Consider the following 27183-nt stretch of genomic DNA (forward strand, 5'->3'; position numbering starts at 1 on the left):
TGCAAACCTCCTTGAGGTTGGATTATACTGATTCACTAACCTTATCCTGCTTAAATAGTAAACCCATGAGTCAGACTTTAATAGCAAACCATCATTGTCCATTGTCATTTAGAATGTCAGAAATCACACTGAAATATTTTCCTCCTTTTCTGAAAACAAAAAGGCTGTTAAAACTGTCGGACTAGTTGGCCAATCCATTTTTTTGTACAACACACCCCCAATTTCCTTTACATATCATGTCTTTTTTATTTATTGTGTTTTGGTTATTTATTTAATTATATGGTGTCTTTTGTCCCGTGTACATGTCTTCCGCCATGACATGTCCTAATGTTTATGCTCTGGTAAGTATAAATAAAGTTTTTTATTTTAAAGGTTGTTTTCCTTAATTCACAGATAATTGATGGTTTTCTTAATTTCACCCAAAGATATATAATAAATGTAGAAACAAGTTTAATACAGATAGCTAGATAGATAGATAGATAGCTAGATAGATAGATAGATAGATAGATAGATAGATAGATAGATAAAATGCTAATAATAATAATTATTATTATTATTAAAAAGTACCATAATAATAATAATAATAATAATAATAATAATAATAATAATAATATTAATAATAATAATAATCGACTACACATGGTCTGCATTATTATAATAATAATCGATATTATTATGCTACTTTTTTTTAAAATTATGATGTTAGAAAGCACACGTTACACACATGTTGCGTCACTAGTATGCGCCGAGAGGAGAGTCACGAAAGGAGATTTGGGAAAATTACCTGAGAAGTCGGGAGAGGAAGTCATCATCCAGCTGCATTTAAACGATGGGCTTATTGTGAACATCTCAAGTAAATCGGCATGTTTGGCCTGACTGCACACATTAATGCAGACCCTGTGTAGTCGGTTTGTGTATTTGTACTATACTGGTCTTCTGCGGTGTGGTTTAACGTTACCCACCGTTAGCAACTGTCAGACTGACTCATGTTACAGCCACAAACTGCAGGACACACAACACTGGTGAGTGAGTGAGTGGGGTTACCGTTGTTAGCAAGCACCCCAACAAGCTAACGTTAGCTAACGGTAGCTGGAAACAAATGAAACCGTATGTGGTCAAAGCTGCTCCGGGGCCCGAGTGGACCACAAGCCGACTGCAGTGAGTCAAAGTTAAAGCCAAGTTAGCGTTAGCACAAACCAAGAAAGCATGCACTGAGAGGTAACCTCGTCTCCTGGTCGACAAACCAACAGCACCTCTGTCCTGCTGCGAGCCTTGGGCTTTAACGCTAGTTGGTAAGTTTGTTTACTTCTTGACTCACTTTGCTAAATCGTTTCAATGTGCTAATGTTGCGTTTAGTTAGGTTTTGAATGAAACTACGGTCTCGAATTAACATGAGGTCTGTGACGATCTGTTCTTTGGGCTTAAATAAATGTTAGCTACCGTATATTATTTTTGCTAAGTGTCTCATTTAAAGTAGTTAAATCTTTGAGTACTTTTGACCGACGGTCCGAGCGGTTCACAGCTGTAGCATAGGTAACCTACCTCTCTAGCTTGTTGCTGTATTACCTGGGCTTTTACATCAAAAAAGCCATTCTTACAGATTTTATTTGATCTTTGATTTAAGTTGAGTCAGTCAGTCACTAAGTAAATGTAATTGCACTGGATAGCCTGTCTTTATCTTTCTCTGGCATGCATGCAAGTTTATTTAGATATACATTTAAGATTGTATTCATTAGTTTAATTTAGTTTGGTTTTTACACAACATATGTGCATGCCATAATCCAAATTACTGATGTTTATCAAAAATCTCATGTTAATATTCTGTTAAAGCACCAACAGTCATCCCTACAATATCGTGACAGTTTTGATATTGAGGCATGTTGTCAAAAATGTCTTGTTTTGTCTGTAACACTAACCCTTTGTATATAAGCAAAGTTGAAAAAAAAACGTTTTTTTTTAAATGGCATTTTGTTTTATTAACTTGAAAAGAAAAGTTGTAATTAATGCAGCTGTAATTAATACAGACCTCTAAGCTTTTTATTAGTGATATTTAAAGGATGTAATGGAGTTCACTGGTCTTGATTTTTGCTTTTTAATGTAGTTTTTCCCCGTTAACCACAGTCCAAGCTGAAGTGGCATTCTTATGGCACTACTTGGATGAAGGTTAGCAACAAACAACCTAAACAAATGCCATGAAACATGCAAACAAACACATGAAAGATGCAAAATAGGCCGGGGTAGGACAAGTGGCCATACAGTAGAAGTAAGGTGAAGACAAAACATGAGAATTGTAAAAACCACAGTGAGATAAGTAAGAGAACAAGAAACCATACAGGCACAAAAACTTGAATTCAGTCAGCAGACTTAGGGCTTGTGTTCACTTCAGGTGAGTCATAAATGCTTGAAAGAGAGGAAAGGCGCAAACACATGCATACATGGTCATATAAAGCATAACCCACACAGTGGAACCAGACATAGAGACACTGAGTTGGCATAGAGAGATGACTAGGGGAAGACCACAACTCATGCAAATGCACACTGACTCTGAGAAAATGTTGTATATGAAGTAATAATTTCTTTTCTTTGTATATAGTCATTTAGGTGAGATTAGGTGAGAAAGACTGAACCTCAAGAAAATGGAAGAAAAAACTCCATCATTTGTGTTTCTTCAATTACCAGTGCTAAATCAGCACTTTTAAAATAGTACTGGTGCCTGAAACAAAACTTAAAAAAGAAGCATATAATGATGGTCAGCAACATTAAAGAATGTCTTTTTTTATTGTTAATTGTTAACTTGAAATTGAAAATTATATTAACTGTTAACAGTTTAAAGTCTACTTAAAAATATGAATAAATACAAAACATTTAAATTTACCTATTGTTGGAGCGAGGGATGCCCTCAGAGCTGACTGGTGTGCTTATCATGGGGTCACACAAGCAGTTGAGCACAGTGCATCTCTCTGCTTTCAAGTATATCCTGTGTGTCACCAGGTGCTTGCCCCCTTTTCAAGCAATTGTTGAAACATTTGTTGCAAGTCCTGCCCAGTGTTGGAATCGTTTTGAGTGAAATACAGCCATGCTATTAACCAGACTATTTAGTTTGGCATTTTAACATAGGGCATAGGGTTTGGGTACTCAATCCTAACCATGATACAGATGAGTGTTAGAAATTCCAGTTTAAAAATCTGTTAAGTGTTTCCTTCATATCAGTGTGCCCAGTGTTACATATTAATTGATCATTGATTTTGGTCTCAACTTTCTCAATGCAGGGCTCATATCAGATGGAGGACAAATCCACTGCAGTGATCTTATCAACTGATTTTGAGCATTCAGGTACTATGCTCTCTGGTGGACTGCTTCTGTAAATGTCGTAGCCATGGCCTCTCGCAAGGTAGACGAGCTACCAAGTGACACTGAACATCTTTCTCGATGTGGCCCTGATGACATCACGGAGGAGTTTCAGTCAGATACGATGAATGCTACAGCGAAATCCCAGAAATCTGGAAGATTTAGGAGGACTGCCCTGACATTCTTTGGCGTTCGTAAAAGTATCTGTATTTTGCCTAGTTTTTTTGGAGGAAGGAGTAAAAATCAAAACAAGTGGTCTTCTAAGAAAGGACTCACCAAAAGCAGAACGCACGATGGACTCAGTAAGCTTAGTCATGATGACAATCTGAGAGGTGCGTACACCTCAGCTGGAGACTTTGTGTACCACAGCCAGAGGGACTCTGCTGGAGATCTTCACAGTAGCTGCCACAATGAATGTAGTCATCCCACTGCTGACCAGAAATCACTGACCCTCACCCGCCAGAAGAAGGGTCTGAGGGGTCTTTTTCACAGTTTTAAGTATCACAGAAACCACAGAAATGTTGGATTGGATAAAACTGAAATGATTGCAATGACCTCTCCTCACTGCAAGAAAGAGGTGCCTGTTGTCCAGGACAACACCAACCAGTATGTCACAGAGTGCCTGGGATCTGAGCCAGATGTGCCTGATTTTGCAGATGTTATTTGTGATATTTCCATTGGTGCTGAATGTATTGATGTTGATGCGATGGCATTAGAAAAGAGTGTTGAGCAAGAAAGCCCAAAATCAGAGCTTGATGATCAGATGCGTGATGATCAAATGGAGGAGATGAATTTGGTGGCTGTAGTTTCCAATGAATACAAGGAGATCTCTAAAGGATGCAGCGAGCCTCGTCTTAAACTTCAGGCAACAATGTCTGAGCCCGCATTGAAGTCGGAAACACCTGCCGGCTCATCGGATCAGCTCAACCTGATTTTTGGAGATGTTGCATCATTAAAGAGCTTTGATTCACTCACTGGTTGTGGGGATATTATTGCAGATCAAGAAGACGACAGCATCACTGAGAGCACGGTTTCTGGAGAAAGGAGCAGGAATGGAGGAAAGAGGGCCTCTTGTTATCTTACTTATCAGGGTGGCGGTGAAGAAATGGCCTCACCAGAAGATTTGGATGAGGAGTGTCTTCATGATTTCTGGGGAAATAATGCGTCAGAGGAAATGTGCTATACTTGCACCCAAGACCACACAGATATGACTGCTGACCTTACAAGTTCTCATAATATGGACTTACTGAACAGTAACAGCGTGCAGCAAGCCAGCGGTATGGACAATTCTTCAATCGCTGATGTGTTGACTCCACAAAGTGAGCATCAGGAATCAGTTCCAAATAGTGATGAGGGATATTATGATTCAACTACCCCTGGGCCAGATGAAGGACAAGAAAAGACAGACAGACTAAGGACAGACAGGTTGCCAAGGGACAGTTACAGCGGTGATGCCCTATATGAACTTTTTGCACCTGATGAGAGTCTCATCAGTCCACATTATGAAAACAAATCAAAGCTGCCCGGTTCAAACCAGTGCGAGTATTTAAGTGAGCCAGTTGGTGTGGCAGATTCTGCCTTTGTTCCAGAAATGAATCGATTGCAAATAAGTGCTGAAATGTATAAAGTTCATGATTATATAGAGAGGCCAAGCACGTGCAGTAAATCCTCTGAGCTGGCACAAAATGTGGCTGGTCGACAGGAAATCACTACAAATAAAAACTGTAACTTGAATTTAAAACCACAAGCATCAGTCAACAAGAATACTACAGAGACAGATATATTTGATGAAAAGGAAAATAAGCTTGCTTCCCCTGAAAAAAGAATGGATTGTGAGAAAAGGCATAGCAGCATATCATTTGGAAGCACATCTGACCCAGATTTTGAAACATTTTGTGAACCCAAAGAGCAACATCTTGAGGAAAACAAGCCTGTGGCTTTACCATACAGAAATATTAATTCTCAGACTCCAGATTGTAGCAATGATTTGGATGATGGGCAAACTGTGAGTTTCTCTCAAGCACTCGTGGACTACACAAAACACTCTGAGATGCTGAGTAACTTGCAAAACAATGTGGATGATTTGGAGACAAACTCTGCCATCACTCCAAACATGCAGGCCTTACCAACCATAGTCACGTTTGATGTAGTGGATATGCATAATGAGGGTGAATACGATGAGCAGATTCAGATGGAACTGGAGGAGGATATTTCGTCACCCTATCAGGAATTTGAAGAAAGCTACCTACAAAAAGATGCATTCGCTGAATGTGACTATCAGATGTTAGACCTGTATGAACAGAACCTGATCAGTAATACATGGGCAATTGCTAGTCTCCCACGGCACCTAGGCCTTACAAGAGTGAGTCAGTCCATGCCCAATCCATTGTCTCTAGATAGGAGAAGTAGGTCTCTGGACACAGAAAGCCTTGAGTTGAAGATGCCTGACAGAGAGAACAGAGCTGCTATCGTTTCTTGTCCTCAAACTGAAAAGGACTCTGAAAGAGATTCCTCACCATATTATAAAAAGAATGTACTCGTGTCTGCATCGGAGGTTAGAGACAGTAGCAGCATTATGGCCTTATCATGGCAAACAAGGTCAGAAATGGCTTTAAGCCTTCCTCTGGCAGATGGGGACGTCACTGAAAAAGTACAGGGTCTCAGTCAAACCCAAGTCAAACACAACATATTTTCCAGTTCATCCAGCAGTGATTTCTCTAACTGTAAATCGCAACATCTTTGCTCTAATGTGCCAGACAGAGTGTCCTGTGATTTAATTTCACAGAGTACAGAGCTTTACAACAGGCAGTGTCACCTTCCTTTCCAATCAGATTCTTGTTCACCTCGTAGCACCTTTGTTTATTCTGGAATGATGGAGGAGGCATCAGATGATGCTAATGAGGATGTTTTTTGTAAAGCTGCCACTAATTTGCAATCCTATAATCAGTGTGGTAAAAACAGGCCAGTGGCCAGTAGGGAAGGAATATCTCATTCTGGGAGTCCTGTGAACACAGGTGTGCCTAAAGAAGAAATGGCCGTCCTCAGTGACACACGAACAGCCAGGGAAGTGGTGGCGTGCAACATACACCCTGAGGCAACCTTTGATTGAAAGGCTGTCAGTCATGCAGTTGGCTTTAAAGGGATAGTTTGAATTATTTGATGTGTGGTTGTATGAGGTAATCATCCATTGTGGGTTTATTACCTACAGTAGATAGTGGTCACCCCCAGTTTGAAGAAGCAGAGAGGATGACCACCATGACAGCTAAGCAATGAACTGCTGTGAACAGGGTCACCAAAAAAAATTCAGTATTAGTCTAAGTGTTTGCTATATTTAGAATAATATCACTGCTTTACTTTTGTCAGACAGCTTTCTTTGATGGGAAATGGCCACTATATAAGCTAAATATCACTCTCTCCAACTCAGCCAAACTCAAAAAGGCAAAATCAATAACTTTACCATACAGAACAGAGCAAAGTTGCAGGTCTACTGCTGCCTCGATCTGTCAGTTTGTTTGTGTTATTGTGTGACTTTGGTGAATCTCAAAGCACCATAGTCATACAATGGCAAATAAAGATCCAAAGCAGTCATCTAAGCAGTTGTAGACGACCAACTCCCATGTTCTGAGAGGTAAAATTGACTGGAAAGTAAAATGGTGAGAACACTCTAAATATAGTGTGCACTAAAATTGATACGAGCTTATGAAAATATTTTTGTTGATGACCTTGTCCACAGTAGTTCATTGCTTGGCTTCCGTGTTTGTGCCCCTCTCCGCTTCTCCTAAGTGGGGGTGTGTTGACTGGCATTAGGGTAGGTAATACATTGAATATGGATAAGTACCTCATTCAAACCTACATCAAATAATCTTAAGTATCCGTTAACGACCACATGTATATGTGCCAATCAGTGCTTTTTTGTTACATCCAAAGGAATAATAGAAGCCTGAGTCACGCTCCTCTCGTGTGCCTTATGGGACATAAATTTGTAAGGAATATAAACAGTAGTCAGTGGTAAGAGAGAAATAATTTTTTGATTCCATTTGAACTGTTTCATGAATTAAATGTATGTTTGTCAATTTGCAACATAATTATATAAGTCAAGAAAGTTTCAGTTTGTCATCATTCATGAAGAGAGAGAGCGAGTAAGACCCACTGTTGTTTGACTGTATGTTGGTATGAAAACTCACAGGCATTGTAGCTTCAGTGGCTAACGGTAGCTTTTGGAGGGAGAAAATCATGACGTCACTTACACAACTTCTGGGTGTCTGGTCTTTCTAATATTCACAGTCTTATACTTAAACAGATTCATAACAAACTGCAACTGTCTTGACTTGAATAATTATCTTTTAAGTTGACAAAAAAATCATATTTGTAATTTGTGGCTGAATTCAATCAGGATCAAAAAATAATTTGTCTCTCGCCACTCCACTGACCACAATTCTTTTTTTTTTTTTCCTGAAGTTAGGTCCCATTGTGGTCTGCCAGAAGGGGTGTGACTTAGGCACTCTATTTTTGCTTAATTTGTACTTGCACAACTGATACCTTTGAAAAGTTCTTGCAGACTTTGATAGACAGGACATGAATTGAAATTTAAAACTGTGCCATCATGTTGAGTCATGTGCAAAGCTGTCTTATTGGTAAGTCAAAAGGGATTTTCTGCATTTGCACAGTAATAGTTGTTTGCTTCACACATGTAACATACAGAACATGTCAGTCCATTGAAACTATTTAAAGCTGCTACAAGGAGTTTTTAACTGGTTATGAAACAGTCACAATTTATTACTGATGTCTTCATATGACAAAACCATCTGTGAGAAGATTGGCTGTTTCTGTATTGTTCTAAATGCCTGACACCAGGTTTGATTCCTGGTGAAATCAGATGAAATGAGCCAGGCAAAGTTACAGTGAGTAGTATGTTAGCCAGCTGAAATGAAGCAGGCGGAGATTGTCCACAGGGGCGTCCAAAATAAACAAAATATGAAAGTTCCTTGTAGTAGCATTAAGCAAGTATTGGCATTCAAAATGCACATAGATTTGTTTCATTAATTAAGCTATTGATTTTTTCTAGACTGTTCAAACCCATATGTAGCCTCAGTGTTCCAGACTCAGTAGAAATGCCACACTTTATTTATTGGGTTTTCATTAGCCTGGTTTTCACAGCACAGCCCAGTCTTGCCTACTTTGCCCCTAAACATATGTACGTACGCTTATCTTATGCTTTAAGTGCCGGCTTATTTATGTGTTAACTGCTTTTTCACAGCCTCTCTTTGTTCCAGTAACATTTATGTTGGCCTGCCATGATGGTCAAATTGAGTGTCTCTAGCTGTTTTCTTGGTTGTAATTTCCGGCCAGTAATACCTCAGAGGGCGGGGAATATCTCAGTTCACAGAGAGATAACTCAATCCACAATATTAGAGCTGCAATGATTCAATCGAGAAGTCAATTGAAAGAAAATTAAGAAAAAAGAAAATTAGTTGCCAACTATTTGATAATTGATTAATTGTTTTTGTCATTTTCAAAGCAAAAATGTCAGACTTGCTGGTACCAGCTTTTTAAATGTAGGGATTTGCTGCTTTTCTATTCCACGTATGATAGTAAATTAAATCTTGTGGATGGTTGTTTGGGCAAAAGAGGCTATTTTAAGATGTCAGTTGAGGCTCTGGGAAAATTTGGGAGCATTTTTCACATTTTTTGACATTTATAGACTAAATAATTGGTATAAATGAAAAACTAATTGACAGATTAATCGATATTGGAAACCAAATGTTAGTTGCAGGCAATATAAACAAAAAATAAACATGTCTCTTAGATACCTCTGTGGGGTATGTTTGAAATGCATTAAGTTGGTATAACATTTGGCATAATCTCAAAATATCTAACAGTTTGTTCTTCCCCCCCCCCAAAATCAGAACAGGATAGGAAGATATAGGAAATGTACAGATGGACTGATATCTTCATTTCAGCCGCAATTTCATTTACACACTGTAGATAGCTTCATTACTTTTGTTTCTATAGCACATTTCACACAAAGATGCCCTGTGTGTGGAAGTGCATCACATAAGACATTGAAAAAAAAACTGCCTTTTTATCTATAAAATGGTAGAGGAAAATAAATGAAGAACAAAAGGCTAGTAGTTACCTAATAATCTCAAACTTAGTGTGTTCGTTTCTGGCCTGACAAGCCAATTTGGCCTTATGTGGCTGTTGTTTTTCTCACATTTTCCAACAGCTTGACCAGATGTGAAGTGCAAAATTCTTACTGAAATGATGCACTCATTATTGCATTACTGTAAGCTTGTGGAATGAAAAACTAGTTTTGTTTTGTTTGGAACTGAAATGATACGTCAAAAGATAAACTGGTATTTTCACCTTTCATTTTCTTGTGCATTTAATATTTGATCAGTCAGAGGTTAAACTGTAAGACGATGTCTTTTTTTTATAGTGTAATATTGAACAAATGTTAAAGAATTTGTATTTATATTCTCAGCTATTTGTACACTGTAACATTGTATTCAAAATGGTTATTACAAATTGGCAATATTGTATTTTGTTTGAGTTTTTCTTTTTTAATTTTGTTACATCCATGTTACATTAGGGGAGCCTCTTGAAAATCTGTTACTGTTTTGTCAGAGTAGAACACTGCCTTACACGAAAATAAACATGACAAGACATAATTTTTCCAATTTTCATGTTTTCATTTTCTCCCACTTGTTGATATTGAGAGTGATGGGGGAGCTGAAATTGCTCCCAGCATCAATGAGGCCAAATGCAGAGAAGCCTTGGTAGATTCATAGTCTGTTGCATAGATTCATAGTGCTTGCACGTAGCCAAAACATTTACACTGAAAGCTATAGGCAGTTTGGAGTTCACCTGAACATCTATGAGAACACAACAACAAAGTGTGGTTCATATGCTAGACTACCACTAAATGAATCGCCAGTTATGTTGCCAATTGTTCAATAATCCTGAGTCAGTTTTTCTCTGATTTCAGCCTGTCAATTTTTAATATTTTCTGGTTTCTTCAGTCCTCTATGACTTTATCTTTGAGTTATTGACAAAGCAGGATACTGAGGATGTCACCTTGGGGTTTAACAGTAGTCAACATTTTGCACCATTTTATGGTCCAAACAACCAATTGATTTATCGAGAAAATGACTGACAGATTAATTGACAAGTCCTTCACACTGTCCTGCTTACTGTGGAAATGTTTTACTAAATATCATTTTTCGGCCTTTCAGAGCTTGTGGTTGGCAGTTGTGGACAGCATCAAAATACTTCCATTCACATATAGGAGCTGCCTAAATAATCAAATCACCCAGTCAAGAGGACTGCAGAGATTGGTTGGGCTGGTGATCACCCAACACTGCTCAACACATCATCAGACAATAGCATTGAAAATAACACAACATAATGATAAATCATAAACAACAGCCACATAACCCAATGTACCCCAAACTAAAACAAAAAAAAAGAAAAAAGTAAGCACACATACTGATATCATAAATCAGTGTTGTCAATCATAATTACTCCATTCTGTAAACCTGAGTGATAAGGGAAGGCAAATTTGTTGACAAACATTTAAATATCATGCATTAAGTATATCTACCCCCAAACACCATTAAATATTCATGAATGTTTAAATAAATAGAAAAAAATGTTTGATTTTTTTGTATTTATGTATGTTTTTTTTTTTTACACCAATATTCCTATATTTTAAATGGTGAAAAAAAGGCTAGATGCTAGTACGCAGTTCAGAAATTACTGACATGAATAAATTATGTAGCTACCAGATATACATAATTTATTTTAAAAATGCATGACTACTGTAATCTGCCGGATAAGGTTTATGTGTGTATTCACACTGAATGGGAAACTCTGGAGTTTGGAGCCAGTTAATCAAAGCAATGATAATAAACATTTTATTAGAATTGACGTCCTAATTTCAGTTCATAACCATATTATTCATATGTTAAATACTCCAGAAGGGATCTGTGACAAGTGTGCCCTTGCTTGTATGCAGGACTCCGTGTTCTGGGAAGTGTCCCTTATTTTCATCAGGCAGCATTCACACAGGTATGGGATAATAATGGCAGTTCTCAAACTATCGTTACAAGACACAAAGAAAGCATAAAAAAAGGCCATGAAAGCATTGATCAGACGTCTGATGAAGTAGCGGAAATCAAGTTTGTAGCGGTGTTGTGACCCCGGTGTCTTTTCACAGCTGAGGTTACTTGTTTCCCTCGCGTTATCTGGCAACCCCGACCAAACTGCGACAGCGCCAATGGCAGCAAAACATAACTGTTACAGGCGAGGAGGATGACAGCAATAAGGTGAGATGAGCACCGCTACAAGGCGACCATGGCAGCGATGTACGTGCAGATTATATAGACAGTCGTGTAGTGTTGCTCTGGTTTCACCTCCGTCTGATATATGAAATTATCGTGAACTTTATTTCAAGTTACAGTAGTAATCCGGCAAAAATGTTAGCACACGCTCAGCAGCTAGCTAAAGCTAACTAATGTTAGCAATCTGACGCTTACGTTAGCCTGTGGAACCACTGAGTTGTATGTTAGCTAACTAGCTAGCTTTGCAATCGTTAACCAAATAGAGATTGGGGTTGCCTGACAAGCTCGGTTGATAACGTTATCTTGCAGTAACTGTTATGTTAATGATCTCTATCCATCAACCGACAACATAAACCGAATTGGGCCGGTTAGTTTATGTAGCTAACATGTTGACTCTCCAGCTGGCTAAGTAACGTTAGGCTAGACTGCTAGCGTATGCTAACCGTAAATCGGGGCCTAAGGGTGTCAAACCAACTGTCTTTAATCAAATTCAGTCATAAAGGAGACGTCGTGTGCAGTGGTGATGCAATACGTTATTGGAAAAAGTGTATTGTAAGTATGAGCTCTCATTAAGTGTCATAATGACCAACCTTCCCCCCCATTTCATCCCTCTCAACTCATGATGCTGTTGATGCTAATGATATCAAGTACTTCAGTGTTCTATTGACGTGTCATCTACTTAACTTAGCTCATGAACGTAATAACATGGGGCCGTTAAGTTAATGTAAAAGTTAAGCAGGTTTCTTGTATAGTCACTGTCATTGGGATCAATGCAGTGATTACATTTGTTTGCACATTCATGTAGTTTGCTGTTAGAACTGACTCAATGTGAGAATAGAGTTAAGTCTTCACTTTTTTACCCACTGTTAATGCTCCCCCCCGTTAAAGGGATAATGTCCACGGATTTTGCTATGAAATTATTCTAGTTTTCAGTGTGTTTAAACACATTTAATTGGATGAGACAGTAAAAGTTAAAATTCTTCTTATAACCACCAGGCAAAGTAATGTGAAGAAAAAATCAGAGCAAATTTGGTTAGAACGTCATGCAATGTTTATGACATACAGTTTACTTTTAAAATAGTAAAGATGAGAAAATGCTGGTATGGCACGAAGTGCAGAGCACGTTGTTGCCCAGGGCCATATTCATGGTATTGTTTCATTACTCATTTATTGATTTAATTCAGTTATATATGTTTAATAGGTCCAGCTTTATTTTATATTTTATATTTGTAGAAATAAAGCTGGATCCTATTTTTTTTTTTTCTTTTTCTTTTTGTGGAGAGACCGCCTGTTTGTAAGTGATGTGAAATAAATCCTCCACATGCCCTAACATTTCAGTGCTCTAAATTTACATGTGGCTACATTTGCAGTTTTAGAAAGACAAAATTGAAAAGACTTACAAATTATACTTTTTCTATTGCTTGACTTTAAGCATGACTGTTACAGTGTGCTTATATACCATGTCATCATGATGAGTGAGATAACTGTTAAGAATCCCTCTGCAGATGGTGAACTAAGCAAACATTAAGTGTTTAATTAAGAGGTTTGTGTTCAGCAAAAAAAAGCTGATATGATAAAAACAAATAACTTTTTATTGATGAGACATCTGTCAGTGTTAGCTTGTCTTACTGGATCATATGGATTTTGGTAGTTTGCTGGTATCAGTCCTCCAAAAACATGAAATGATTATCAGACAACATTGTCATTTTTTCATTGTCTTTCCATGTCACTGGTCAGTTGAGTCTGAAGTGAGATGAGAGTACTGTCATTATCTAATCAATGTAAAAAAAAAACAAAAACAAAGGGGGGGGGGGTAAGACTGTTATTCTTGGTTTTATGTGGTTTTATGTTTTTGATGACAGTTAATTGTGACTTCTCCTTGGTTATGTTGAAGCATATTAATGATTAATAGTCTGCACTCTTATTTATGTCTGTCTGTGTTTGTGCTTTTTGGCTTAGAAAATGAGTTATTTCTAGGCCTAGATAATCTCCACATGCCCTTATGACAGAGCAACACTGATTAGGTGTCAAGAGCGTCTCTGTTGTTTGTGATCAGATAGCAAAATAGCCAAAGGGAAACTTTCACCTTTACTAATAATGACTTTCTTCTGTCTCTTTCATTTTCTCTCAGCTAGTGGATCATTTTTGTATAGTGGTGGTTACACTGAACTCTAAAATTGTCAGTCTTAATTTCAAGATACCTAACAAGCCAGGTGATACTTTTAACCCTTACCATAGTTCAGTCCATCCCTGCTTCATACTGGATACTATGTAGGGTCAGCAATGTAAAAGATGTCCCTGCTTCACTTGTTGCTATGAAACAGAGCTACACGAGCCTGTGCATGTGCAGAGATAGTCTGGAGGCCTTGCTGAGTCTAAGCCTGTGAATCTGGAGGTGGAAGGGAAAGGATTGGAAAAGCTCTGCTCCCTTAAACATCATAAAATGTCTTAAATGGCAGTGGGCTGTGGTGAAGTTACTGAGTTTGACAACAGTGCCTCAACACCATGCCTCCTTTTTCAGCAAATTGTTTAAAATGTTCAAACCTTGGTTTGTTCTTAATCCTTGTCGTACAAGTTGTGATCAGCAGATCAACAGTGATGCTTTAAGCTTACACAAAAGTCTGACGTTAAACAGCATTTGTAGCCATAGACTGACCCTCAAAATATCTATCCTGACCTAACCCTCAGAATCTTCCAAGAATAACAGTCTTGTATATTATCTGATGAGGGTGTTGTCAGTGACAGTGTTTGCAATTTCATTACATGAACCAGTGCTGAAAGGAATCTCTGAAAATAATTTGGTGATCATTTGTGTTATACACACACATAAATATCCAGATTGATCTTTTTTTTCTAGTGGTCATCGCTAATAGAAGTCTAAATAATGTCATCTTTTTATTGCAAAATATGCTACCTCAAGAGTTTTAGTGTAGAGTTGTAGTGTAGCTGTAAGTGTTCTGCATTTACTGACTGCCTGAAGAGAGATGATGAGCTGTGTTTGTGTTAGTCGTGACTGGTAAAAAGGAGTTAGCTGATGACAAGGCTGTGTTGCTAAGCAACGCACATCATGGGCTGCGCCTCTTGAAGCTTGAAGCTGGCTGTACTCTACTCTCTGCAAGACTGGGGGAAAGTGCAGTGCAGTCTAGTGTATCTGTTCATGAATGCGTTTGTTATTAAAGATAATTTGATTATCAATATCTATACAAAAATATACACCTGGAGCTGTTGACAGTGCTGCATGTTTCTACTGCGGGCCTCCCTGAAGTCCTCCTCTGCTTTATCATAAAACACCATTATTCCCTGAGGAATTCCGTTCGATTCAGAATGTCTGTCAGAGGACTGGAGGTTCAGGGATACGCTGTTCAGCCCACACTTTGTCTCAGGTTATGTTAACTCATGCACTCACCCTGTGTGTGTCTGGCTCGAATGTTGCTTGTGAAACCAGAAAGACGTTTGTGCTAATAGACACGAGGGCTGTTCCGCAACACATTAACAGGTTTTGTGCAGGAAGACAGGTTTTTGTTTTAAACCCAGTAAGCCAGAGAGACAGTGGAGTTAGGTGGAGATTTTGCTGTCTCTTGCATCTATATTTTTTGCATTCCATATTGCACCTGCAAGCAGGAGGAGATCAGTGACACAATTTCTTTTTGCATGTATGTACAGTTTTATTGTGAAAAAGTGAATTTATCTAATATTTATATGCTGATGCTTTTACCACCTAGCACTGGTACATCCTCGGTTCTGTTTGGATTTGTTGGTAACTGTCACTGCATATCAACAACAGCTAGGGCAAACATGTTCACAAATGCAATGCTATGCTATGGGCTGCTGATACAGCTTACAGCTTTAAGTACATTATTGGTTGTTAATTTGTAAGAATATATGGGCTTGTAGGAGTGACACATAATGTTTCTCTCAAAACAGGAGTGACAGTCAGACATACAGTATAGACTTTGCAGTCGTGGCCGTCATTGAAGACTGTTTAACCAACCAGTCTCATAAAAAAAAATGCACAGAAAGCAAAAGACTAGACTTGATCCGTTTGTTTATGACCCACAAAAACCAAAACACAGTCAGATAGAGAAAGCATGCATATGTCTGGATTCAGGTTAGTCCTTTTCCTGCGCTGCTGTGTTTTTTTAGTAACTGGCTAATTTGCATAGGTGACTAATATGTTCCATTTGTCTGACTTGATTTTGTCACTTGCCCCAGCAGTATTTCCCACACGTGTAGAAGTGATTGGTCTCTACCATGAGTGGGGTGGATTGAGCTGTCAACTCTAAGACTATGTCTACATTATGTTTTCATCTGAATTCCCAATATAGTTGTTCCCATGTGTATATTTTTTATTTCTGTCGTCAGACACCTCAGCAAGTATGGAATAAACATAAATTTTACATGTTAACTGGCAGTTATTCCCAAGATGCTGTGCAGCAATGATAAAAAAAAAATATAATTGCATCATGTGACACACTCCACATAAATCCAGGTTAATGACAACTGCTCTGATATGTATGTGAGTCTACATTTATAACTAGCATTCAGTAGAGTGCAGATCCCCACCAGGCAACAGGTGGTGAAGTATCTACTGTGATTTCACCACAACATCCAGATGCAGCCAGTGGAAATTTACAAAAGTTCTACTAACATTAACATGACCACCACATACCTAGCTGAAAGAAGATTTCGAACTGAAGCATTTGTTGATCACATGTGTCCCCTAGCGGCCAGTTAAGAGGAGTGAGAAGTCAGCTGTCGATGGTCATATATAACAGAGCAGTCAAAAAATAGAATTACTGCCTCACAGTTGTATGTCTCCACCAACCAGTCAAATTGCAGTTTACATCCACGTCTGTCCAGACTCGTATCATCTCTGTAGTGAAGACTTTGAAGGGATTTAATATGACACTTGCCACTATATACAGTATACCTGCAACTTTGATGGAACTTAATAAAAGGTATCAAGTGTATTTTGTGTGATTCCAGTGAATAATTTCCAGTGACAGATTGTTTTTACAGAGGACTGATAGAGAGCTGAACATTATGATGTCATGGTGAAGCTGACCTTTGACCTTTTGGATGTAAAATGTAATCACCTCATTATTTTATTCTGTTAGATATTTGTGTGTACTTTTGTCATAATTTGCATATGCAATCTTGAGTTATGGCCAAAAATGTGTTTAGTGAGGTCACTGTGACTTTTGACCACCAAAATGTAATCAGTTCATCTTTGAGTTTAAGTGAACATTTGTGCCAAGTTTGAAGAATCCCTTCCTGGCATTCTTGACACATTCACAAGAACTGGATGACCTGAAAACATAATGCTTGTGGCCATAAAAACATTAAGGCTTGAAAGTCTTTAAAAAGATATTTGAAGAGTTTTGAATCACAGAGGTTCTTCAGCACACAGTCATGAATATGCACAAAAAAATTAAGCTGATCAGTTGAGTGGTACTAGAGATTAGCTGCGGGCAAGGTGTAGACATCATGCCTGCACTCACTCACGCACACATGCAAGGGATGATCATGATCAACAAAGTTCAAGAGAACCAAAGGTTGTCCTCTTAACTTATTGGCACTGTGGCACAGCTTCTGACCCTTAGTGGGTTGGCGTAGGTTTTCTTTTTTTTTTTCTTTTCTTTTTTTTCTCCAGTAGCTGAGCTGAGCTGAGCTGGTGTTTTAAGATTTACAAACTCTGTAGGCCATTTTTGGAGAGAAGTTTTAGTCTGCACAGAGGGCTGAAACAGAGAAAAAGATGCATTGATAAATTTAACCACCTTAATATGGACATACTGTAAGATGCATTACATGGTGACTGAATTCACAAGCTACTGGAATGTTTCATTCTATTACTCTTCTATCTTGCTAACACTTTCAACAGCTTTTCCAAGCAGACTTTTAAATGTAAGAAATGCAGATTATTTTAATGTTAAGAATCTTTGTGAGTAGTTGAAACTTTCTGTTGTGTTTTTGTTCTCTTTTAGGATTTAAAAGTTGGATTTTGCCTGTCCACACAGGGGAGACCGTGTTACTTTGGCTCTACACAAAGAGCCTGTAGCGCTAACTTCCAGAATTGAGTATGAGTCCCTGGTTGTGGTGGAGGTGAGGAAGCATGGGGTGGAAATCTGAGGTGTCAAGACAAACGTGATGACAGTATGGTCAATGGTGGAGAGGCTCAAAATGGAAAAACGCCCATGGAGGGAGGAGAACATTGACTCAAGTGAGGCCCAGCATGCCACTGACGATTCTGAGGATGGAAGCAGTTCGGAAAGCGAATCGGAAGACCAGCAACGCCAGAGGGTTCAGGTGAACAACAGCAGGTGCAAGAAAAGGGAGCCCTTGGCTGTCACAAAACCCCACCGTCAGCTCTGCCGCTCTCCATGCCTTGACCGGCCCAGTTTTTCCCAGAGTAGCACTGTGCAAGATTTTCGTGAGGATGAGACCGGCATAGGACCAGCGATCAAGACTGTCAGTGACAGGGAGTACCAGACTAAGATGGATTTTGCTCTAAAGTTGGGCTATTCAGGAGAGCAGGTAGAGACGGTACTCAACAAGTTGGGAGCTGCTGCACTTATTAATGATGTTCTTGCTGAGCTAGTGAGGCTGGGAAACAAAGTAGAGCCTGAAAGTCAACCTTGCAGCAGTACGGCCGTTGCTGCAATATCGCGGTCCCCCTGTGTTAAAGAGACTGTTAGTCCAGAGGTGTCAGTGGAAGATGACTCTGTGGATACCTTTGATAACCTCAGGCCCATTGTCATTGATGGCTCAAATGTGGCAATGAGGTAAGACACTAAGATACTCTCATACTTAATGTGTCTGTGTCTCATTTGGATGCTCTTTTGTTCTGAAACGTGCCTCTAATGATGTCCATTTCATGAAATGTAAGTAGACCTTATACCACACTACTTTGTTTTCTAGCCATGGAAACAAAGAGGTGTTCTCTTGCCGTGGTATCCAACTTGCTGTTGAATGGTTCTTGGAGAAAGGACACAAAGACATCACTGTGTTTGTCCCAGCCTGGAGAAAGGAGCAGTCGAGGCCTGACGCCCTCATTACAGGTAGGAAAGCTAATCTTTTAGGCAGTTGCTAGTCAACTTACTAGCTGGTAAAATGTCTATAACTATGTACCCTTTCATGCATAAATTATGTCAACTTGAGTCAGGACAGCAGCAGTTTTTCATATGTCCACTCAGGTGCATTTGCATTTTTAACTTAAGAAATATTTATTTAACAAACCAATGAATAAAATGATAAAATAAAATAATATGTAACACATATTTGTAATGCAGTTAAACTAGTGTTTTCACATATTATAACATATTCAAGTACAGTTTAATACCTTGCTCTTGACTACTGCAAGGATTTGCTAATCCTTTTTCTGGCAGCCATACATCATCACTGCTACTAGCATCATCCTCATCTGAGTCAGATGGTAGTTCCTCCACTGTCCTGTAGGCCTGTCTATCACGCACTGCACTTGAACTCTACAGAATATGAAGACACTAACTGTCGGTCACATAATGTAACTTATAATGCAAGAAATATTGTTTTTGTTACTAAAATTGCTAATTACATCCTAATAAAATAAATCAGTTGATTTACAGCCAAGAAAGTTAGTGCAGATGAAATATTTTCAAAAATAACAGTGGCACTAATAGTATGAATTGTGGTTGAAATGTGGCCAGTGGTGCATGATGTCTAATTTAGTTGACAAATTATAAATCATAATTTCCTCCCAACAAAAAAGCAATACTTAGAAGTTATTACATCTATATGACTCATTAGTTGTTAATTCATGTCAAAACATTTTTCCCCTGCAAGGATCTCCTGCTATAGAAGGATTGGCCAGATATTCCTGAGCTGCTTGACATTCCTGAGTCTCTGTTGGCTGTCTTGGATTTGAAAAAATTTTGTTGCACTTACAAGGACTGGCTAGTGGGTGGCAGTGTATGAGATGACGCAGTAGTGTCCACTGTGGTAGCTAATGTGCAACAATATCATTAAAACCCATGGATTTACTAGAAAATGGGTTTTATTTGCTGTCCACTGTAGTGACCATTATGCACGAAAGGGTTGATATTATGTTATGCAAATGTGACTGAGGCATAACCTTGTGGTGTGTTCAGGGTCAGTAAGAAGGGTGTGCTAGCACAGTCCTCGCCATGTCTTATTTTATAAAATATCATATTAAACCCTAATAGATACAAATGGCATCCAAAATGAATGGTGATATTGGTTTCAGTTATTTTTGATGGAATTATGATACACTGATTAAATATTAATAAACCTTAAAACTTTTGAAACTCCTCTTTCAGATCAAGAAATATTACGCAAGCTGGAAAAAGAAAAGATCCTGGTTTTCACCCCATCTCGGAGAGTTCAAGGCCGGAGAGTGGTGTGCTATGATGATCGCTTCATAGTGAAGCTGGCTTATGATTCTGATGGAATTATTGTGTCAAATGACAACTACAGGGACTTGCAAAATGAGAAGCCAGAGTGGAAGAAATTCATAGAAGAGCGTCTACTAATGTACTCATTTGTCAATGACAAGTAAGAAACTATGATGCATTCTTCCATCCTGTGACTATAGCCATAGACCTTCAGGATATAATCTTTGTTACAAAGATTTCTCCCCCATTACAATACAAACTATTTTATTTTGAAGTTGGTTAGAAGTGTATATGGTTATTTATTCCAATACATGACTATTTTTCTGGGGTACAGTCTATTTAGTCATTGTACATCCCCAGTTCCCAAAAAGTTGGGATGTAAATAAAAACAGAATGTAATTACTTGCTAATTCTATTAAACCAGTATTCAATTGAGTACCGTACAAAGACAAGATGTATAATGTTCAAATATATAATATTGTTTTTTGTAAATATACATTCAGCACAAAACTACTACAGAAAAAGTTGAGACTGGGACAATGAAAGACTGAAAACAGTTTGGAACATTCCACAGGTGAACAAGTGCATTGGTAACAGGTGATGGTATTATGATTGTCTATTAGAGGGCCATCCTTGAACAGCTCTGTCGTTCAAAAGCAAAGCTGGTCTTTTTTTTTTCTTTGTGGAAAATGTGTGGGCACATCATCCAACAGTTTAAGAACAAAGTTTCTCAACACACACTTTATAGGGATTTCACCATCTACAATCTATAGTTTCTTCAGAAGAATCAGAGAATGTTGTATTTGGAACAATCTTTCACATAAAGGACAGAGCCAGAAACCAACTTTGAATGCCCATGACCTTGGACCCCTCAGACAGCACTGCACTAAAAAAACAACATGATTGTATAAAAGGATATTACTGTGTGGGCTTGGGAAGACTATTGCTGGTAAAAACAGTTTGTGGCTGCATCTACAAATGAAAGTAACCATGTAAAATGAAAGCCATATATCAACAACACATAGAGGCACTGGTGACTTTACTGGGCTGAAGTTCATTTGAGATAGACTGACAGAAAGTAGAAAAGTGTGCTGTGGTCTGATGAGCCCACATTGTTTTTAGGACATTGTGTCCTCTGGGCTAAAGAAGAAGAGCACCATCTAAAATTTTCCAGCGCAGAGTTCAGAAGCAGCATCTAAGGTGGTGTAGTGATAATGGTATGGGTAAATTTCACATCTGTGAAAGTTTAATGCTGAAAGGCACATGCATGTTGGAGCAACACGTGATGCCATCCAGACAACTGCTTTTTCAAGGACGTCTCTGCTTTTTTCAGCAGGACAATGCCAAGCCATTTTTTGCACGTGCTACAACAGTGTGGCTTTGTAGTAGAAGAGTGCAGGTACTGCACTGGCTTGCCTGTAGTGCCGACCTGTCTCCCATTGAAAAGGTGTGGTGCATTGTGAAGCGTAAAACGACAATGGAGACCCCATTCTGAAGTCGTGTATCAAGCAAGAATGGGAAATAATTTAGCTTTCAAAACTTCAACAATTCATGTTCCTTCAGTTTCCAAATGCTTACTTAGTATTGCTAAAGGAAAGGGTCATGTAACACTTTAGTAAACGTGTCCTTGTCCAAACTTTTGTGGAATGTGTGCCAGACATCAAATTAAAAATGGGTGCATATTTACAAAAAACAATGACATTTACCAGTTTGAATATTAAATATCTTGTGTTTGTGCTCTATTCCATTGAATATAGATTGAAAAGTAGTGTGAAATCAGGGTTATATTTTCAGGAACTTGGGGGGGAGACCAGTTCTTAATTTTTTCACACTCTTGATGCTGGAAATAATAAAGCTGACATTTAACCATGAAATATTTTAAATAGGTTTATGCCGCCTGATGATCCCCTGGGAAGACATGGTCCAAGCTTAGAAAATTTCCTCCGCAAGCGTCCAGTTGTTCCAGAGCACAAAAAACAACCTTGCCCCTATGGTAAGTTCCCAAAATGTCTTTTCAAAGCAATGTCTGAGTATGTCACATTTTTGTCAGCATAATTTAAGTGTTCAGTTTTCTTGACTTGATCTACTCTTTTTTTTAAACAAGGAAAAAAGTGCACATATGGACATAAGTGCAAGTACTATCATCCAGAGCGTGTCAACCAGCCACAGCGGTCAGTGGCTGATGAACTCCGGGCCTTTGCTAAACTTTCTGCAGTGAAGACAATGAGTGAGGGCGCTTTAGCTAAATGTGGTACCGGCCCAGTAACTGCAAAGGGAGAAAGCAGCTCTGAGGCCAAACGTGTGGCACCCAAACGTCAGTCTGACCCTAGTATTCGCTCAGTGGCCTGTGAACCTCCAGAGGCACTGTCCGTTATTAGGAAGTCTGAGACAAATTCAGTGCCTTCCCTTGTGTCTGCTCTCAGTGTGCCCACCATGCAGCCTGCCAAGAGCCACGCAGCTGGGGCCTTGAACACACGATCAGCCAGCAGCCCAGTGCCGGGTTCTTTGCAGTTCTCACACAGTTCTCTGGAGCACATGTCTAGTGTACAGTACCCTCCTATTTTAGTTACTAACAGTCATGGCGCCTCTGTTACATACAGTGAACAGTTCCCAAAGTATGACTCAGTCAGCGACCATGGATATTATTCACTGCACAGTGATTTTTCAAATATGAGCATGAGCAGCATGCATAATGTCGACAGTTTCTGTAGCATGGAGCACGAGCATGGTGTGTATCAGAGAAATCCCAGCCACTGCCCTGAATCCTGCCTCAGCCATTCAAACAGTGACTCGTTCTCCTCTTATGGGGACCTGTACCCAAGCTCTGTGGACAGTAGCTTAGAGGAGAGCATGAAGGGCCAGCAGCAGTCTCCCGCACAAGGTAGGATGCAAGCTTTCTCCCATGGGTTTCGTCATGAAGCACTAACTAGGGTACAAAGTTATGGACCAGAGGAACCCAAACAGGCCCCCCGTAAGCAGTCTGGATCTCATCTAGCGCCACATATCCAGCATGTTGCCGTGGGAGCCAGGTCCAGCTGTCCTGGAGACTATCCCCTAACTCAAAATGTCCTCCCACCTTTGTCCTCACAGCCCACACGGTCTCTTGGTATGACTCGTATGGACAGCATATCGGATTCAAGGCTATATGATAGCAACCCAATGAGACAGAGGCGACCTCCACTGTGCCGTGAGCAGCATGCGAGCTGGGACCCTCTGCCTTGTGGTAATGAGTCTTATGGATATCATTCATATCCTTTGAGTAACAGCCTGATGCCGTGTTGCGAGCGGGTGATGGTCCGCAGTATGCCAGAAAAGATGGAACAGATCTGGAGCTCACCATGGGAGTTGCCATCTGCAACTGAACACCAAGAGCGGTATGTCATCCCAGACCACCAGTATCAAACATATCGGAACCTTTGTAACATCTTTCCTGCTTATGTAGTCCACTCAGTCATGGAGAAGAACCCTCATTTGACAGATCCACAACAACTCGCCGCTGTCATCGTTACAAAACTGAGGTCATGCCATTGAGTAGTTAATCTTATGAAACATACAGAAGTGATGTGATAAGGGAAGTTCAGATTTTAAATGCAAAGATAGGCACTTGTTAAATGTTGCTGTATGTGCAACATCTGCCCTCAGGAGTTTTTTTTTTTTTTTTTTTTTTTTTGTAATGCTTCGGGGAACTTCAAAAAGATGACATAGAAGTAATGAGCATAGAGAAAGTTTGTCTACTAAGTTTATCTCAAATTGTAAGATTCACATATGAAAGCTATGTTTTTATATGAAGTGTGTTGCAGTTAATATGAGGTAAAACCTTATTAGAAATCTGGTTCATAACACATTCATTCTACCTGAGCAGGATCTACACAGCGGCTTAACACCATATCCATGATTAACTGAACCTTTGTTCAACAACGAAGCAATATATGACAGCCTGCTAATATTTGTCAGGACTTAAGTCAATTCTTAATGTGTTGCTGATTTAGCCCCGGAGTGTTAAGCATTAAATAGATAAGTAATCATTAAATAAATAATCACAGGAATAATTTATATAGAATATGTACATTATAAAATACTTTGTGAAATAATTTAAGTAATATTTAAAACTCAAGTCAAATTATGAAATATTTAATCATACCTATTTTCATTTTTACTTCATTATTACATTTATTTTTATAATTTCATGACTTTTTCTTCCAAAGTGCTCTTTATAAAATGTTTTTGTTTCATAATGGTTTTCTTGGACTTGAATTTCTGCCACTTTTTATTTAATTAATGTCACGTTCCCTGCAAGAAAAGCTTAATTGCTACGTGAGCTGTTTGGAGAAGTGAGCATTTAAGGTTTTCCACCTAGAAGCTCTTCTTGGGTAGTTTTAGGGGAAATAAATCATAGTTTGGGTTAACAGAAAAAGCCAGAAAACTCTGAAAGCTAACCTTCTGCATGTGCACTACATGATTTAGAAAATTAACTCCTGTTAGGTAGAGCAACAAGTACGTCAAAATCGCTCTGTGTTGTCTGTCTAACTGCTGTAAATAATCACAGCACATACACACAGAAACTAACAGCTCCTTTTATTTATTTGGGTCAACAAGGCGGTCAATGCTACCTATATAGCTGGCTAACTTGCTAGACAGGGTTATAAAATGGGTGTATTGCTCAGTGTCAAAGTGAAGTCACACACCTCTGTAACAGTCAGAAACACACAGAGCATTTCTCTGTGGTTGTTCAAGCCAGCACAAGCCGCCGCTAACACTGGTTCTTCACATTGATGCTAAAGGCAATCTGGCTAGTTAGGGAGGTAGCATTAGCATGTTGTTAAGCTAAGGCAAAGAGGTGTAGTTACTTTGTATATGTATTGTATTTGCTTACCAAGCAGCAGTGTTCAGTTTGCTAACTTTGGCATTATTGTTGCCCTAAGAAACAGGTGCTAACTGGCTAAATTTGGTAGCAGTTGTTGAGCTTGCTAGCTTGGCACTGGGTGAAAGCCCCCACCCACCCCCACTCCCCTGACAATGACAACACCACTGTCATTAAAAGCGACAGTAAGAAATGACATGCATAATTTTGAAATAACATTAGACATGAAATAAGTGAAACCAATAATAAGCTGTTGTGAAATAAAAATAAACTTTTGAATAACTGAAAATTAAAATTTAGTGATGCACAGTTATAATTACAATAGAAATAAGTCTTGTAATAAATTAGTTAAGTTTTAATGCTAGTTATTTCACACATTGTTGGTTCATTTATACATTTTACAGTTCAAGTTTATTTCATAATGCATTACTAAATCTAGTTAATATTGGTTACTTTGGACTCGATCATGATATCTAGCTGAATAACCATCATAATTTGAACCTAACTTAAACCATAATCCAATCCTAACTAATGCAGCTAGCTAGAATAACACTGAATGTTGTCCACATGAGTCAATGTGACCTCAGTGGATCAATAAACAGGATAGTTACGTGGCAACACTGTCAAATAGGAAGTAATAACTCTGCAGCATCTCCCACGTTTGCCTTACTAAATCAGATGTAAGAGTACCTGAACATTGGACACCATGTAGCTTTTATGAAGATCTTGTTCAGGCCCTGTGAATGTGTTATGAAAGGCATTTAAAGTGTTTCTGGTGCAGTGGGACTATAAATAACCTTGCTTAGGTCTGCCTCTGCTGTAAATAATTCTTGTGACTTTTTGTGCATTTATTTTGAAGATAAGAAAGAGGGAGGTAGATGCATACCTCACAGCATGAACTATGACATTTAATGGCCTTATATCTGAATGACCTCACGCTTTAGTCATTGTCTGATTGGTTTCAATGAAAGTCTTAGTCATTGAAGCCTCCTATTTTCAAATGTAAAGCACTATCTCAGTATCTAAAGAGATATATTTTCTCAGCCTCACTTAACAAAGCTACTATTTTGGTAGAATTTGACAGTGCACAAAGCAAGCCAAAAAAGAGATTTGACTTGTATACATGTGCACATATCTATGTACATATAATCACACAAAAGCCATTATTTCAAAGTCATTTATAAGCTGCTAAATAATGCCAAAAAAAGATAGAATTTATATAGTGTCAGTATTCTACATAACTTTACATTTTGGTTCATAGAATTGATTGGATTATAGGATAAACTAACATCTGTGTTTGGATAATTTCCTATGGTGTACTGTATAGTTACCTTTCTGATTTTATTAGATGATATGTCCAGGAATTTCCTATTTATATATTTGTCAAATTTGTTGTGCTGATTCTTTTCAATGTGAAAATATTCAAAGTATCTTTGTTTCAAACAGTAGCTCTAATGGACTCCTTCAAGTTGTCAGCGGAGCAGTTTGTTATCAGGAGCAGGTTAACTTTGTTTCAAAGACTATTTTTACATGCACTTAAGTAGTCGGATGATTTGTCTATGACTTGATCCCTGATGCAGATATTGAGAAACGTAGTTTGCTTCAGTTCAAGGCATTATGAGCAACTTGGTTTACTCAGCTAGATTTCAGATTGAATTTGGCCATTTATACAGTTTTAGAAAGGGATGTTTTTTAACATGTGCTAGTGTGCATGACACAGATCTTGGACAGGGAATGTATCTTCACTGTGGCAGTAATCTAGCATGATTGAAGGCAGCATTGTTACTTATGTCCATGCACCATTGCATCTAGAGTTATTACATCCAAAATGTAATCTATATGGAAGAAATGTATCGATTTTCCAATTATAAATGTATATGGTTTAGTTTATTAAATGGGCTTTGTCTGTTTCCACAGATGAAGAGTAAATAATTAGTTATATTTAAGCACATGCACACAGTAAAACATGTTATCCTATGGCTATCCTCATGATGCAGTCAGCAGTGTTATCATGTGTCCTATTACTTATACTACAAATTAGACACATTTGAAATATGACAAACTTCAAAATGGGGGAGTACATCGAAACGAGTTGTCTTAACTTCATTTCTGGCAGTTACCTGATTTCTTATGTGCATGTAAACACAGTGAAACGTTCAGAATTAATGTCACCGTGATGTGATTAAGCTAGGGACAAGTTGTAGAAATTTACTATTAGCGATGGAAACAGTGTTTACTATCA

At 38.5% G+C, this 27183-nt stretch overlaps 2 protein-coding genes across 3 annotated transcripts; both read left to right on the forward strand.

Moving 5' to 3' along the window:
• Nucleotides 1-750: 750 nt before the first annotated feature.
• Nucleotides 751-6754, forward strand: LOC146318769 (APC membrane recruitment protein 1-like). The gene is made up of 2 exons (XM_084730920.1): nucleotides 751-1292; nucleotides 3270-6754. The coding sequence occupies exon 2, from the start codon at nucleotides 3377-3379 to the stop codon at nucleotides 6455-6457; it is 3081 nt and encodes a 1026-aa protein (XP_084587046.1). The 5' UTR covers nucleotides 751-1292; nucleotides 3270-3376; the 3' UTR covers nucleotides 6458-6754.
• Nucleotides 6755-11597: 4843 nt separating this feature from the next.
• zc3h12b (zinc finger CCCH-type containing 12B) lies at nucleotides 11598-23657 on the forward strand. 2 transcript variants are annotated; one of them, XM_084730253.1, is made up of 6 exons: nucleotides 11598-11675; nucleotides 17675-18472; nucleotides 18609-18748; nucleotides 20006-20240; nucleotides 21967-22073; nucleotides 22185-23657. In XM_084730253.1, the coding sequence occupies exons 2-6, from the start codon at nucleotides 17838-17840 to the stop codon at nucleotides 23609-23611; spliced, it is 2544 nt and encodes an 847-aa protein (XP_084586379.1). In that variant the 5' UTR covers nucleotides 11598-11675; nucleotides 17675-17837; the 3' UTR covers nucleotides 23612-23657. The 2 variants fall into 2 exon arrangements, with proteins under 2 accessions (XP_084586379.1, XP_084586380.1); XM_084730254.1 differs by lacking the exon at nucleotides 11598-11675 and adding an exon at nucleotides 11699-12242.
• The last annotated feature ends 3526 nt before the right edge of the window (nucleotides 23658-27183 follow it).

Source organism: Lutjanus erythropterus, chromosome 11, assembly GCF_056507025.1.
Source record: "Lutjanus erythropterus isolate fLutEry1 chromosome 11, fLutEry1.hap2, whole genome shotgun sequence".
In the NCBI taxonomy this organism is placed as follows: Eukaryota; Metazoa; Chordata; class Actinopteri; order Lutjaniformes; family Lutjanidae; genus Lutjanus; species Lutjanus erythropterus.

What these genes read in the sequence shown, in the direction of transcription:
- LOC146318769 (XM_084730920.1), top strand. Translation starts at nt 3,377, where the DNA reads ATGGCCTCTCGCAAGGTAGACGAGCTACCAAGTGACACTGAACATCTT.
- zc3h12b (XM_084730253.1), top strand. Translation starts at nt 17,838, where the DNA reads ATGACAGTATGGTCAATGGTGGAGAGGCTCAAAATGGAAAAACGCCCA. An exon ending in TACTCATTTGTCAATGACAA is followed by an intron (nt 20,241 to 21,966) that starts GTAAGAAACTAT and finishes TATTTTAAATAG; the next exon opens with GTTTATGCCGCCTGATGATC. An exon ending in AAAACAACCTTGCCCCTATG is followed by an intron (nt 22,074 to 22,184) that starts GTAAGTTCCCAA and finishes TTTTTAAACAAG; the next exon opens with GAAAAAAGTGCACATATGGA.